Genomic DNA, 16,257 nt, shown 5'->3' with positions numbered 1-16,257 from the left:
ACGACTGTTTCAAATTGGTTTTCGACCTTTTTCTTTTGGGGCGGCGATACCAGAATGTTGTAGGGGCTCATATAATTTGTAAGATTCGATGTCAAATAGCATTACGATAGTACATCATGCACGTTTTCTTAAGTTGGCTTTATGGCGTATGTTCGCAATAGTTTTGATAGTCTATGCTTTGATTTTATAATCGGTAGGTCTACGCTCTAACTAAGAAAAATTTACTATGAAGCGCTCCATTGTATAGAAATAATAGATTGTGTGTGTAAAAAAAAAAGTCAATCAAAAAAATTAACCTCAAAATGTAATAAAAACCATTAAATTTTAGAAATTTAAATTTAAATGATAAGAATTTTGAACTCTATACAATGAAGTACTCCACAATAGACAAATCTGGTCTACCAACAGGAGATAGTATGCATTTGGACTAATAGCTTGGAGAGGGAATGATGTGCTGAATAGAATAAGGTTCATTTTTACCTAGTTCTGTTGGTGAGAAATTGGTTGTGAGACTTGCTTCCAGGTCTCTGATAGTATAAAGGCAGGTTCAGGTTAATTACTAGCTGAATCGAAAAGGATTCCGGCTTGACGATAAAGGGTTGTTTCCAGCCACCGATGGATATGACGGTAAACGGGTAACAACTTGTTGGTTTTTGGGGTCATATTCTCTAGACTTTTATTTGTTTCAGGGATCAGTCACTTAGCGTTGTAATTATTTCCGTTGCGGGGGCAAAAGCTGGCGCAAGCTTAAAATTTGACACATAAAAGGAGGTATTTGACATTCTTTGATTTCCTTGGCTAGAAGTAGGGGTGGGCATAAAAAACGGAAATCCTGATCTCGTCCCGATCCCGTCCCGTTTCATAATGGTGGGATGGGACGTGGGACGAATAATTTATATCCCGCTCCGTCCCGTCCCGTTCCACCTTTAATGAAAACTTAAAAATTCTTATATATTTGTATGAAAATGAAACTAATTTATGTTCTTAATAACTCCAAAATTCTATCAACTCAAATAATAATGGTAAATTATAATATTTTGAACATAATATGCATTTTTGTTTGTTAAAATTTCATTATTAAATGTTACTTTGTTAATGAAAAAGTAAAAATATAGGTTTTTATTTAACTTCATAGGAAGGTGGGATTTGTTCCGTCTCGTCCCGTTCCAACCGGGATTAATCCCGAGTGGAATGTATTCTTAAAAACCCTCGTCCCGTCCCGATTTAAAAAAATGGAACAGGACGTGGGATGAGCCCCGTCCCGTCCCATCCCGTTTCGTGCCCACCCCTAACTGGAAGCCTAGAACCACACGAGATAAATATGTGAGAGGCGTCGTCAATGCTTTTATGAACAAAGCTGTGAATGTACAAAATAGCCAAGGGACATAGTCTCTGATACTGATATGATCTAACATAGGGGTAATAAATATACTCCTGATAAAGGAATGTTGCAACTAATGTATAGGACCGGCCTTGAGGTAGGGCAGCCAGTGCTACCGCACTGGGCCTAGGGCCTAAAATTCCAAATTTTTTTTTTCTGTTTGTTTGTTTATTGATATTAAATTTAATATAATTAATGAAGTAAAAATCACACACTATACAATCGTGTTCTCCAACTGACCTTTGCTAATTAGTCTTCTTCTCTTTTTTTTTCTACAGCCTTTAATTCACAATCTCTGTTCCAACTTCCAATAAAATCTAATTCTATTCATTCTTCAATCTTCTTCCCTCCTAAAATCTTGATCCTCTGACTTCCAAACCCCGAAAAAAACAAATTTGTTATTTTTTTAAGTAAGGGCCCTTTTTTTTTCTTCGCACTGGGCCTCAAATCCCTCATGACCGGTGATGTTGATGTATAAGGTATGCTATTTTTGAAGCTCATTATTAATATGATGAGTTCACTGCAGCTAATAGCAACTTAGTAAGACATTGCAGTAGCAGAAGCTTAGGCAAAACAAAAGGTCCATATCTGAAATTGCAGGCGCATAAATATAAAAGTTACACACTTGAGAGTAACCAAAAACGTCACACACTTATTGAGAGTATATTTAACCACCGTGCATTAATATAAAAGTTATCAAATTTAATCATTTACATTGTAGCGTATATTTACATGTTGTGCAGTCAATACTCTAATTTACAAAAATTTCTTGTATGCACGGCGTGCAACTACACGAACACAATCTTAGCCGTCAATATGTTTTAACCACCGTGCATCTGCATCGAAATCGATTTGAATAGTTCAAACTATGCCTTATATGTACACGCAATGTAGTGAAGATTTACAATAAAATGTAGCTAATTAGCCAAGCGGGTTTAAACCTAAATCTGAAAGTAAAGCGGCAAATAGCCAACTCGGGCCGGGTCGGGTTGTTTTCTCAATTCAAAATCATCCCCACCTGTTCAAACTCTCCTCACTCGTGAAATCCACTCTTCCTCGTCTTCATAGATCCCAAAACACTCCACGGCACCGGCGACGGTTCCGATAACGATAGCTCCGGCGGCGAATCAAATGATTCTGAAAACGGCATCGTTTCTCTAACTTTGATCTGACCGTTAATGGAGTTCACCGAGGCTTACAAGCAGACCGGTCCTTGCTGCTTCTCCCCCAACGCTCGCTACATTGCCGTCGCCGTCGATTACCGCCTCGTGATTCGCGACACTCTCTCCTTCAAGGTTCTTCTCTCACTTGATTCTCTCTTTTCACTAAACGCTGCGTTCTGGTTGCGTAGAAATTCAAAGAAATCAAGCTTGAAATGGAAAAACTGGTGAAATGCTCACTCTATTTAGCTGTGTTTTACTTTGGAGATGAAATGTTGTTGTGAATTGAGCTAAGTCTCTGTAGATCTCCGCGTCTATGTTTAGATTGGGTAAAGAAAATGGGTTTTCATAGCTTGTATCTGCTTTTTTCGGTCTGGTTTGCTGAAGAAGTGAAGCTTAATTCATGTTAATTAGATGTCATGTTGTTAGGGAGAATTTAAATCGGATTAGCTGGTATTCAATATAAGTTCGGTGGAGAATTTGCTGAATTTAGGATGATTTGTTTAGGTGAAAGTCAATAGATGGATGGGACTCCTTTTCAGGAAGTGTTGTATGGCAATGGAACTAGTAAAGATGAAACCAGGCCTGGAACGATTCCGCATTTTGACTCTTACATGGCTTTAGTCACCGAAATGGACTTTTATGAGCTGTGGAGTTGTTGAATTTGGCAGCTGTGCATTCATAGGCGTGTGTATGAGGTCCGTAGAGCAACGCAAAACTAGGTTAGTTAATGTGACGTGCTCTACTTAGGGCACTAACTGGTATGCATATGGAGGATATCATCGTTCTGATGTTCTTTACAGCCTATGTATGTATACAGAAGTGTGATTTTCAATTTGGCTGTTTATCTTTGCTCATTAAGATGTTCTGTTGAACAATGGATTCATGCATTACTGACATGAAAGATATTTAAGCCAGACCGTAATGCTTCGTTCTGATGTGTTTATTCTTATACTGTAATTCAAAATACATGTTGAGGGGGTGCATTAGCAGTTAAAACACTGGTCTTGTGAATGTTGAAATATACACTCCACAATTGTATATATAAGTAGTTATATAGCAATGATGAAAACGGTTAAATTCACACTTTCTGTAGATCTCAGCGTCTGTATTAACTATTGAAGTTTAGGTAAAGAAAATATAAATCTGACTAGTAGATTTCATTTCAGAAAAAGTGTTGTATGGAAATGTGATTAGAAATGATGAAAGCAGACATGGATTGATTCTGCATTATAACTCTTAGATGGCTTTAATTACCTGGAGTTGTCGATTTTAGCAGCTATATATTCATAAGCTTGTGTAATAAGGAGACACAATTGCTCATAGAGCAACTGGAAGCTAGATTAGTTGATAAGACGTGCTCTATGTGAGGCACTAACAAGCAAATTATGCAGGATAGTTGTCATCTTAATGTTCTTTACACGTAATGTGTTAAATAAGACCTGTGGTTTTCAATGTGGTTGGTTATGTTTGCTCATTCAGTTGTGCTCTCCGTTGAACAATACGTTCATGCCTTGCTGGCATGAAAAGATATTCGAGTCAGATGAAAATGCTCCGTCCTGATGTGTATACTCTTATCTGTAAACAAAAGTGAGGGGGTGTATGAGCCGTTCTGGCTTTGTGGATGTAGAAATATACACTCTAAGATTGTAACATAGGTAGTGATATAAAATGCTGAAAACAGTTATATTAACCGTTTGTATATATAAGTTGTGGCATGGTTTACAGTTGTCTACTATGTTGTCACTATTGTTTTGACTCAGTAAGTAAAATGGTAAACTCAATCTTGTATATTCAGGAGCTAACTTAATATCATATGCAGGTTGTACAGTTGTTCTCATGCTTGGACAGGATAAGCTACATCGAATGGGCTCTTGATTCTGAGTACATTCTTTGTGGTCTATATAAACGACCAATGATACAGGCATGGTCGCTGGCCCAACCTGAATGGACATGCAAGATAGATGAAGGTCCTGCCGGAATTGCTTATGCTAGGTGGAGCCCAGATAGCCGTCACATACTTACTACATCAGACTTCCAACTGCGCTTAACAGTTTGGTCTCTCCTAAACACAGCATGTGTACATGTGCAAGGGCCTAAGCATCTGTCAAAGGGGGTTTCTTTTACCAAAGATGGGAAATTTGCTGCAATTTGCACAAGGCGCGATTGCAAGGATTATATCAATCTTCTTTCTTGTCAAACATGGGAAATAATGGGTGTATTTGCTGTGGACACAGTGGACTTGGCTGACACTGAATGGTCACCTGATGATAGTGCAATAGTGATATGGGATTCTTCTCTAGAATATAAGGTAACAACTTGTTGAGGAATATAACTGTTTAGTTATTTTGCCATCTGAGGTTTTAGTCTAAAACACATGATCTGGTGTTGCTTGATACAGGTTCTAATATACTCTCCAGATGGAAGGTGCCTATTTAAGTATCAGGCATATGAAAGTGGATTGGGGGTAAAAACTGTTTCATGGTCTCCCTGTGGCCAATTCCTAGCAGTGGGTAGTTATGATCAGATGTTGCGGGTTTTGAATCACCTGACATGGAAGACTTTTGCAGAATTTATGCATATGTCTACTGTTCGTGCTCCCTGTTGTGCTGCTGTCTTCAAGGTAATTGTTTGTTAATGCTTTACATCACCAGACATCACATTCTTTCAGATTAGTAGATGGTTTCTCACCTTAATTCCTTGTTTGCCAGGAAGTAGATGAGCCACTGCTACTCGATATGTCAGAGTTATGCTTAACTGATGATTTTGACCGTGGAAATAATGGTAAGCCTGATGATACCTGGTGCATTTCTCAGAAAAGATTGCCATTATTTTTGAAATTTTTAAGGTTTTATCATTGGATAACTTGACTTTCTTTGTCTCCCATATTAATTTACTCTTTTCTTTTCTAGAAGCTGCTTCGGAAGGAGGCATCAGAGTTAGGTACGAGGTTACAGAAGTTCCCATCACTTTGCCTTTTCAGAAGCCCCCTGGTGATAAACCTAACCCAAAACAAGGAATTGGTAAGCCTTTCTCTCCATTGTCCATTATTGATTCAAATAACACATACACCAAATTTATCAATGATGTTATGGATATAGCCCTGAAATGTATATTTTGTATATGGAGATAGATCTAAGAATGCCGTGCAACTATTTGTGTGACACTGCGACTGAATGGCTCTAAATAAAACAGAATCTTTTTAATATAAATTCAATTGAAGCTGTCTATGTTCTAGCATGTTTTCATTAGCACATAAAGTGTGCACTTAGAAACTGAGCTTAAATAGACACATGAGCCAAATCATCAAATAACAGTCTGGGTCCATGACGAGGCCATCAAATGGCTAAGCCTCTTCAAACTTTAGATAAATGTAGCTGGTTGATGAACTTCAAGGTGTGATCACATACTTATGTATTCTTCTAGAGCTCAATATCAGTAAAAGGTTTGTCAGGAATACTGACATTACCATTTTTATATCTCATTTTTCTGATGTGAGCTACTGAGCCAACTAAACATATACTTTGAGTAAATACGTTCTATTTGAAGCTCTACGCACCATTGAATTATCAAATGCATATGAGTGGATTGGTTGAGGTAGGTGATCTGGATACAGAAAGTAATACTATCAGCCCATTAAGTAGGAAGTGTTTATTTTTCCTTATGATGAATGTTTTTAGTTACTTGTTGAGTCTCAGTTCTAATATGCTATATGCTAAAAGGCAAAGTTCAAATTCACTTTCAGTGTACTGATTTTGGGTTTTGTTTTAATCATCATCTTATCCATTAGGTGCTACAAAACTGTCCACATAGATTGTTACGAGCATATGCCTGAAACTAACAATGAGGTTTTGATGTAGGTCTACTGGCATGGAGCAAGGATAGCCAATATATCTGTACTCGCAACGACAGCATGCCATGTATTCTCTGGATATGGGACATCCACCATCTTGAACTCGCAGCTATCCTGGTGCAGAAAGATCCTATTCGAGCAGCAGTTTGGGATCCCACATGCACACGTCTTGTTGTTTGCACTGGAAGTTCTCATTTGTACATGTGGACTCCTGGAGGTGCTTACTGTGTGAGTATCCCACTACCACAGTTCAGCATAGTTGACCTGAAATGGAATTCAGATGGAAGTTGTCTTCTTCTGAAGGACAAAGAGTCATTTTGCTGCGCTGCTGTTGCTGTGCTTCCTGAAGAATCAAGTGAATATAGCTCCGACGATTGAGGTTGGCAACTTCTCAATAGATTTAACCATCAGTTTCTGCAACCATGTGAAGTAACTTGTGTAATTATGCATTGTAACAAGCTCTATCTATGTAATGTTGTTCGTCTCGCTTGAGTGTTTCACTTGCTGTAGTGTCATCTCTAGTTCTCTACCCTATTGCCTTTTCTTTTGTACACTCCATTGATGATTAGTGGATAGTTGTAGTGGAGAAGAACGAAGTTATTTTACATTATTAGTGCATTAGTGCAATAGCATGGACTTCTCCCCAATGCTAAAACTTTCCCGTTACTCTTATTTTCTATAGACAGTTCATGTCTTCATATAATGTGCTGTAGGTCCTCCAATAATAAACCAATTGATATGAGTCTATTCACTTAAGCCAAAGTATTTGGTGGAACATTAATAATGACGATGGATCCATATAGATAGAGGTCATTATAAGACGCTACGGGGCATCCTTCCTACATGTCAAATATGTCGTCGTCCTACTTGGAGGTAGGGCTGGACCTTATGACACCGAAAAAATCAAAACCGGTCATAACTGAATCGCACTGAAACTGAGAAACCGGAACCAGATGGAATTATTGCGTCGGTGCCGGAAACTGAACTGAACCGAGCAGTTGGTGTCGGTTATTGGTTATATGCTTTTAGAAAACCGATGGAAATCAAAACCGAACCGAGAATTGGGAGCTAAGGTTATAGCTTGTATTTGGTGAACATATATAATCGGGTGCTTATGCAAATAATATATTTAGTAATAAATATATACATGCAAAAATATGTTATTTTGATTTTTGTATGTATACAATCATGCATGCATAGATCTAATATAATGTTTGGGGGTCTTGTCAACTAGCCCTCATTTTAAGACAAGTCTAGACGTCTAATGATGAAGCTCATGAGATTTGATGTGTATTTTGGTTAACTTGTGTTTCAACGAAATACAATGTTTTTATTTAGTTAATATTTGAGTTTTGAATTATTCATTTGGTAAATGTAACTTAATTGAAGTATTGAACTTGTAACTTACTCATTCACTTTTATTTTTTTTATTTTCATTAGTCAACTACGAATGATTAATAAGGATATTAGGTTTTGTAACCGAAATAAAACCGAAACCGAACCGAATTATAGATTAACCGAAATCGCGGTTTATATATATATTTTTCGATTTCAGTTTGAAAATAGTGTTCGGTGTCAATTTTCGGTTAGTACTCATAAACCGAACCGTTAGCACCGAGTCCAGCACTACTCGGAGGTCATTAATAATGCCTTCATATATGTACCCTTCGGCCTTCGGGATATATCTTTTTTCATTCAAGGACGATAGTTTTTTCAAACAAGCCAGGTCCAGATCGTTTTGGTTGTCACTAGTCTCTGATGTCCGTCAAAGGATCCCCATTAGTCTCTGATTTATCCAAATGTAACACTACAATTTACAAAGCACCATGTAGACGAGTGACTCGAACTCACCGTGCATGTCGTCGGAAAAATACCAATAATGTACTTGGTAAGAGGTGTCGTATTGGAAACCCAACAAGAAATTGGACATTATGAAAGGTAGCATATGGCTTTGCTTACAGGGCTGGTCGGCCAGACTTCCAAACCCCCCCCAACGCCAAAAATTGCATCACCCGCGTTGACGCTACCAACTCTTGCCGCAAAAGGCAACACGTATCCACATCTTAACGCTTGACACTTGTGATCTCATCCTTGTCATGGATTCACGTCTCATATCCACTAATTTCTTCTTTCCCACTTTATGAAGTCTAACCAACAAAACAAATGGCATAAACGTAACCGCCTGTTTTTGCATTATCAAAGCAGCAGATATCATTTTTGCATACTCTTCTCTCTTTTTTTTCTTTCTTTTTTTTTTTGGTCAAGAGCACTCTTTCTCTAGTTCATCTCAAAAGTAACAGAATAGTAGGTTTCATAAATTTTTAGCTTCTATTACATTTCATAGTCAGTGATTTCAAAAGCTCAACAATGATCTTAGATTATGTACTCACCCAATCTTAAATTTAATTTAAAAAATTGAAACGCCCTAAATTCCATTTCCTAGCTCAAGCATGGTGATCATAAAACTTTTAGTCACCGATGGCTGGAAAATCATCACTTTCCTACTAAGTATATGTCTCGTACTTTTTTTAAAACCAAATACATCATTAAAATAGTTAGAATTACATAATCTCATTTGCATCTAAAAAAGTGTACGTTCATGAATCGTGACACATAATTTTATTCACATGTCCGACACGTATAAATTTCTGACCAAAGAGATAAAAGTTTTACATGAATTAAACCGTATGAGAACACATAATTTCATTCTCTTCGCATGTGTAGAAATAAGTCGACTCCATTTCTAAATTGTTATTCTTTTACCAAACAAAATCGGCCCAACAAAATGTCAATATTCGTAATCAAATCCCCCACAACATAAATAATTTTCAGAATTATTTTTTAGCTTCCTTCATTCTCAGGCTTCTTCATCATCATCACATCAGTCTCGAAACGACAACCCAACTCCTCTCTCCCTTCATTACCAAAAAAAAAAAAAAACTCTCTCTCCCTACTCACCGGCCTTTCTCCTTCTTCCATTATATCCCCCACTCCCTTCTCTCTTTCGCCTCACCTCCTCCTCCTTCGTCGCCGTCGCTGTCGACCGTTCCGGTTCTCTTATCCTACTCCCTACAATTCTCGTTTCGTTTCAAATGCGCGTGGCCGAACAACCGCTATAGCAACCGCACCAAAAAACCAATGGAACACGGCGTCGTCAAGGAGAACGGAGTGTGCTCGTCGGAGTCGGCTAATGGCAGCCGCGACTTGTGGAGTGCTAAGGAGTCTGATTCTTCCGCCGCCGACCATCTCGTCGTCATGGTCCACGGTATTATGGGAAGGTCAGCCTTAACCGCTTTCCAATTCCACCTAACTTTATATTCAATTCCGTAATTTGAATCTGTACCAATTTTTATCTTCATTTCGCTGTGAATTAGCTTTTGATTTTGGTTGATTAAGCATAATTTTACTTTATTTTTAATTATTTTTTTTATGATTGTTGTTTTAGATGCTTTACTAATATGTGTTGATTATTATGAGCATAAGAACAAAGTTATGTCCTGGTTTTCAGGAAGTTTATCTGTTTTGAGGAAGCATGTGAGTTCATTTTTTGTATTAGGCATTTGAAGCTCGTGTACTTAATAGAGTTGGAAGTTATACATTTTGCGAAATATTGATGTTGTTGGGTATTGGCTAATGCAGTTCTTCGGATTGGAAGTTTGGAGCAGAGCAGTTTGTTAAAATGCTTCCCGACAAAGTTCTTGTTCATTGTAAGTACCAATAATCTCGCTTAATGCGCATTCAGTTGTTGATGTATCTGCCATTATTTCCAAGTCCTGATTGTTGGTGTGTGTGTTTCTTTCTATTAGTGTTGTTGTTATGATACAAATCACTGATCCTTAAATGTTGAAACTTCACCTGCCACTTACTGTTACTCTACATAGAAGGAAAGATTGGTTTAAAATGTGGGCCCATCTAGACTTTTGTAATTTTCAGTTGCATGTTTCTTATATTTTCAGTTGCATTAACTCCTAAGTAATTGCTAAAAGTGAAATAAGGACAAAGTTGATACTTGTTGTTTGTTTGATATTATTGTAGAACCAACTAAGTAGCTTGAATTTGGTCTTCAGGTAGTGAACGGAATGTCTCTACGCTGACCCTCGATGGTGTGGATGTAATGGGAGAGCGCTTGGCAGGAGAGGTTATAATTTTCATTATAGCACGCAAACATTCAATGACTTATAGATACTGTATAATCTAAAAATGATTGATTTGCTGTTGGTGTATGGTTATTGATCATATATGTTAATTCTAGGTTGTCGAACTGGTTCAAAGAAAGCCAAATTTACGTAAGATCTCATTCGTTGCACATTCTGTGGGAGGGTTAGTGGCAAGATATGCAATTGGAAAGCTGTATAGACCCGCGAAGGGAGAAAACACAGAACATTCACATCCTAATGGCTGTGAAGAGGATTCAAGGAGTACTATATGTGGCTTGGAGCCTATGAATTTCATTACTGTTGCTACACCTCATCTTGGTTCTAGGGGTAACAAGCAGGTGCTGTAATTGCCTCTTCACCTTTTCGTACAAATTGTTCATTAATTTCCTGAAGTTTATCCATATTAACACCCCTTTTGTGTTTTTTTTTTTGAAAAAGATCCATATTAACACCCTAATTATACTTAAAACGAAAAATCTTGATTATGCTCTTATCTGAATAGAAAAAGGGAAGGATAGAAATCAACTTGTATAGTTGACAAGGGAGTTGCGACTTGCGACAACACGATACTATTTCCGGCTGTTTCTTTGATTAATATGTGCAAGATCAAAAATTAAAACTAAATCAGATGAGGTACATCTGATCAAGTTATTGGCTTCTAATGATTAGGTGGTTTTTAGTATAGTCTAGCGGGCAATTGGAAAACGAACTTTCTAGTTTGTCTGGTTCTGTTAGTTATGGGCAGCGGTGAAAAATGTTGGGCTGTTTTTATTTTATGGTGTTCAATTGTAAAACAGTCGGTACTCTAAGTATGTGTAGTTCACTTTACTTAATTACTTACAAGTTAGTTCTCATTTTTGTAGGTACCATTTCTTTTTGGAGTACCTGCCTTTGAAAAACTTGCCAATGCAGTTATTCATTTGATATTTAGGAGAACGGGTCGCCATCTGTTTCTAAATGACGATGATGATGGAAAGCCTCCACTTCTTAAACGAATGATTGAAGATTATAATGGATGTTATTTCATGTATGTTACGTAGCATACACCATATTTATGTTGCAAATGAGATCATGAGATTCTACAGTTACCAAGGATGTATCTTATTATTTACTTGTGGAATGACAGGTCGGCACTGCGTAGGTTCAGCCGTAGGGTGGCATATTCGAACGTGGGCTATGACCGTATCCTTTTCCTCCGTAAGCAAGAGGGATTTCACTGATGCATACTTGCTTGTTTCGTTGTTTTTTATTAACATTTTGTTTTCGATAACGACTATTCTAAAGATATTGTTGGCTGGAGAACATCAAGCATTAGACGTGATAGTGAACTGCCGAAGGTATTGCTTCTGCATCAGTTTTTTATTTTCCAATTTAATTCTGGAGCTACTGGTTGCCATATGATGAACATTGTCGTCTACTTACTAGTGGGAAGATACTGTTGATGAAAAATATCCACATATTGTGTATGAAGAACACTGCAAGGCCTATGATGCTGAACAGTGTGAACCTACTTCAGTGGATGGCAGTGACTCTGACCAGCTTGAAGGTATGCTATTAAGTTCTATGATTTTCTTTTGCTTATCATATGCCTCATGTTTCCTCCAATCTCTGGATACCAGTATCGCTGAACTTAACGGTATTGCTAATTGGACACATTGTACAGGGGAACTAGTAACAGGCCTTTCTCGTGTGTCCTGGGAAAAAGTAGATGTTAGTTTCCACTGCAGCAAACAGAGATTTGCTGCTCATAGTGTCATTCAGGTATGTGACTTGCTCTCTTTACAGGCATACACATCTTCACACGCTCACCAGTCTGTACTGATCCATCGTTAACATTCTGCAGGTAAAAGATCAAGCTGCACATAAAGAAGGCGAAGATGTTATACGTCATATGATTGATCATTTCCTCCTTTAGAGTATAACAGCAACTGAGAAAATGTGTGGGCTCGGTGGTTCGATGCTACATTCTAAGCTTATACTGCCAAGAAATCCATGATTGCTGTACCGGGGAACCCTTCACAAAAAAATGTGTTCAAGGAAGCATAGGCAGTCGATAGGAATTCAATTTATTCGTCCATGTTTGTAATGTATTTTGAACATAAAATCATTAAGATAACAAATTGTATGTTTACAAGTTATATCTATATACGTTTTTCCTAATAATGGTACAGTGAACCTCTAGTTCCTTAAACGGCAGCTGATCCTCTATCCCCGTTTCTCTATTCCCCGCCTTGTACCCCACTCAAATTTCGACATTTGGCATTTCTTACCTACTCATCTAACACCCTCTAACCAGCTTGCCAACGGACACTCACCACCTCCGTTAATCCGTGCCCAGTAATAACTGACTTGTAATTATTATAATTATTATTACGGTTAACTAAACAATTTCCCTTTGTTTTCTGGGCTTTTTTGCCGAATGTTTTTTTCTTGGTTTTTATCATGATTGCAGCAGCAACAATGGCTCTGGCCAGATCGAATTCCTCTGCTTTGCTTACAACAATACACATGCCAACTAGGTCTTCACTCTTTTTGCTCTTTCTCATTCTTCCTCCTCTTCAAAAGCTTTGATTCTCTACTCTAAGCTTAGCTATTGTTTGTGCGATGACCTCAAAGAAAAACTTCATGGCGCCATCTTGCTCTCTGGCCCTGATTCCATTTACAACGTTGATGAGATACTTGTTTTGGCAAGAGTGCTATCTGATGACACTGAGAAGAATCACGAGACTCTATCTAGATTATCTCCTCGTCTTGGAGTGAAATTGGTATAGAAGAAAATAGTTGTAGCCTTGAAACATTAGTGGGTTATGGGTAGGTCTTGAGGTGGAAACAATTTTACTTTGGAATATTCAGATCAACCTCGTAGCCAACACTTTAATTAATTGAATGGTCATACAAATTGTTCAACACATATTTTTCAGGGTTTTTTTTCATGATTTTTTGGGTCTGTTCGTTTTGCTGCGACCTTCATTTTCCAAATATAATGGAACTACCCGACCCAACAACTTTTCAACTTATTAATTGGATTTCAACTCATTTCTCTCATGGGATTCACCTCTAGTTTCAGCCGGTTTTGGTCCTTTAACTTTTAATCAATTGAACTAGTGATCACCAATTCACTATATGAGTAGCAGAAGAGTAAGTTGGGGATGGGGATAGTGTGGTTGTGGTGAGGGTGAATGGTGATGGTGGAGTGGTGGGTGAGAGTGAAAACAACATGAAGAGATCCATGTCTTTTTTATATTTTACATTTTTACAGATTTAGAAATTCTAGTAGTTTAATTGTGGGCAGACAGGCTGGTTAGAGGGTGTTAGATGAGTAGGTAAGAAATGCCAGATGTCGAAATTTGAGTGGGATACAGGGAGGGGAATAGAGATTTGGGAATAGAGGATTAGTTGCCTCCTTAAACGGAGAAGATTGTGGAAAGTTGACTCAAACTAGTGTACCAACGAACGGAGTCTATCTAATTCAATTATAGTTGGTCTAAGCTCTAATTTGAACTATTGTTTCATAAGATTATAGGTTTGCTGTTTGAAATTTGAAAAATGAGAATAATAGTGGGATTATATGCCAGTGTCTTTCTTTCTGGCAAACCAATGGTGAGGCTTCCACATACATTTGCAGATAATTAAATCTTAAATGTAATGTATTCCTTTGATAAAAAGTTTCGTAATATCGCAAATGTAAGTTAATCTTCTTGCACGGCACTATAAATCTCCTGATAATTCATCTGGCCTTCATTTAGCTTTACAAAGAAGTCCCTCGTAGATGAGAGAAAAGAAATACACTATGTAAACACTCGAAGAAGTCCAGGAGCTAAACTTATTTACTGAGCTTCTGCAGCTTTTTGAGCAGCATCCTTTGCTGCTTTAGAAACTTATCTGGGCTTCTTAATAGCGATTGCATTTTAAATTTTCCTCCAATGAATATGGAGTGTTGCCTTGATCTTTAGAACTTCTACGTACTCGAGCTATATGTTACATACTTACATATAGTATTAGCTCTACTACTCACTACATCAAAAACCATATGAATAATACACATTTGCTGCAACTTGGTAGCTAAATCACTCGGAAGGAGTCATCGATTTGACGACCGATTGAGTTCCGCGAGCTAGACTGGTTTGATGAGCTTCTGCCGATTTTTGAGCAGCAATCTATTGCTGCTTCTGCTGAAGGAAGGAGCTGATTGACTTGTGCCTTCTCATTATAATGTGGTCTTAGATTTTTCATGAGCCAACAAATTTGAATGGACTTTGTTTTCTATTTGCAGGAAAAGCCAAAGAAGAAGACGAGGACTTCATCCAAGCAAAAAAAAAAAAAAAGTCCATCGCACCCGTCTCTAAGAAACAGTTAGAGATTGCAGAGGAACCTAAAGTTGCTTCAGTTGAAGTAAGGAGCATTGGCAGGTTGAAACTAAACCAAAAAATGCACCGAAGTTGAAGACGAAACTCGACTTCCAAAAACGAAGCCAACAACTCTTTAAGATTAAGGCAACCTCAAGCTCTTCTTATACTCAAATCGTATGAATTGTAGATAGTTGGATGTTCTTCTGCTATTCAGCCCTTCGATTTCAATGACGCTTCCACGTTCCGTTGATCTGAATATATGTACCTGCAGTTATATAATGCATGCTACTTGATGTCTCCCCCTAAGTTGATGGAGGTCTAGGAGGGATGAGCCATTGCTTGATGCCTCTTAGCCCCCGCGGCGGAGAGCCAACCTTCCACTCCTTCGACGGCCGCCAATGGTATTGAAATTGGTCCAATCAGGCAATGCTATGTCACCATTCTCTTGAGCATGGCCATTCGGCAGGTTTCCATTGGGGAGACCATTGTTGTTAGGGTTTGGAGCATTTTGAGGAACCTCTTGTGGACGGAGACGCTCATGAGCCAATCTACATGCCTCCCGAGTGGCTTGGGACTCCCTAGCAGCCCTCTCCTCCCTATCCAAGAGAATAGCATTCCAAAGAGAGCTAGCGGACTGAGGAAGGGGGGAGGAGCCGAGGAGGAGGTTGAGTGTTGTTGGAACTCGAGAAGGTGGAGGAAAAGGGCCATGAGGTCACCGGAGATGGTGCTTGAGGAGCAGCCGGCGGAGCAAACGAAGAGAATCCAAATAAGTAAAACATGTATATACCGTTCCATTTGGGAGCCTCGCAAGTCGCAACCCATCACTTAGGCTTGCTCTTGTCTGCTGACCTGTATTGGTTAGATGACAGAGTTAGTTTTCATCTAGGATAAATGGTAACTGCTGAGAAATATATACCAGAAAGTTAAAAGCTAGCAAAGCAATTACATGGAGAGGTCATCGGATCTGGTCCGCATTGATGTAGTGCCACCAAATATTTGTTTACACAAAGAGATGACTGTTGGGCAATCACAGTAAACATCGGTATCACTTGTATCTGCCTCCATGACAAACAACCTTACTAGGGTTTTTTTTTTTGAGAGAGAAGAATGGGAGAGCGGAGAGGACTAAGAGGAGTCTTATATAGAACAAAGAAAAAAGGCAAAAAATATGGGAATAACACAGAGAATCGAAACCAAATCTTTTCAATAAATAGATAACAATCTGCCAAATTCCATACCAAATCAAAACACTCTCTGAATGTGCAAAATCTACTAGAAGAAGTCAAAAAGAATCGATCAAAAATTCAAAATTTATATTAAAGATTTCTTCGTACATCAGAAAGGAATGTCCCAAACA

General features: G+C 38.2%; 2 protein-coding genes across 3 annotated transcripts; both read left to right on the top strand.

Annotated features, from left to right (window-relative positions):
• The first annotated feature begins 2,420 nt into the window (after window positions 1-2,420).
• LOC126803049 (uncharacterized) lies at window positions 2,421-7,054 on the top strand. Of its 2 annotated transcripts, none has more exons than XM_050530798.1 (6): window positions 2,421-2,676; window positions 4,364-4,852; window positions 4,943-5,164; window positions 5,253-5,325; window positions 5,457-5,564; window positions 6,402-7,054. In XM_050530798.1, the coding sequence occupies exons 1-6, from the start codon at window positions 2,560-2,562 to the stop codon at window positions 6,770-6,772; spliced, it is 1,380 nt and encodes a 459-aa protein (XP_050386755.1). In that variant the 5' UTR covers window positions 2,421-2,559; the 3' UTR covers window positions 6,773-7,054. The 2 variants fall into 2 exon arrangements, with proteins under 2 accessions (XP_050386755.1, XP_050386754.1); XM_050530797.1 differs by having other exon boundaries at window positions 5,454-5,564.
• Window positions 7,055-9,313: 2,259 nt separating this feature from the next.
• On the top strand, window positions 9,314-12,739 carry LOC126803050 (putative lipase ROG1). Its single transcript, XM_050530799.1, has 10 exons — window positions 9,314-9,672; window positions 10,034-10,101; window positions 10,462-10,532; window positions 10,647-10,889; window positions 11,415-11,578; window positions 11,678-11,733; window positions 11,836-11,888; window positions 11,977-12,097; window positions 12,215-12,312; window positions 12,395-12,739. Exons 1-10 carry the CDS (start codon window positions 9,533-9,535, stop codon window positions 12,464-12,466), a joined length of 1,086 nt encoding a protein of 361 aa, XP_050386756.1. The 5' UTR covers window positions 9,314-9,532; the 3' UTR covers window positions 12,467-12,739.
• The last annotated feature ends 3,518 nt before the right edge of the window (window positions 12,740-16,257 follow it).

Source organism: Argentina anserina, chromosome 7 (genome assembly GCF_933775445.1).
Source record: "Argentina anserina chromosome 7, drPotAnse1.1, whole genome shotgun sequence".
Classification (NCBI taxonomy): Eukaryota; Viridiplantae; Streptophyta; class Magnoliopsida; order Rosales; family Rosaceae; genus Argentina; species Argentina anserina.
Note: the sequence above shows the minus strand (reverse complement) of the source record. Positions and strands in the feature narration are given on the sequence as shown.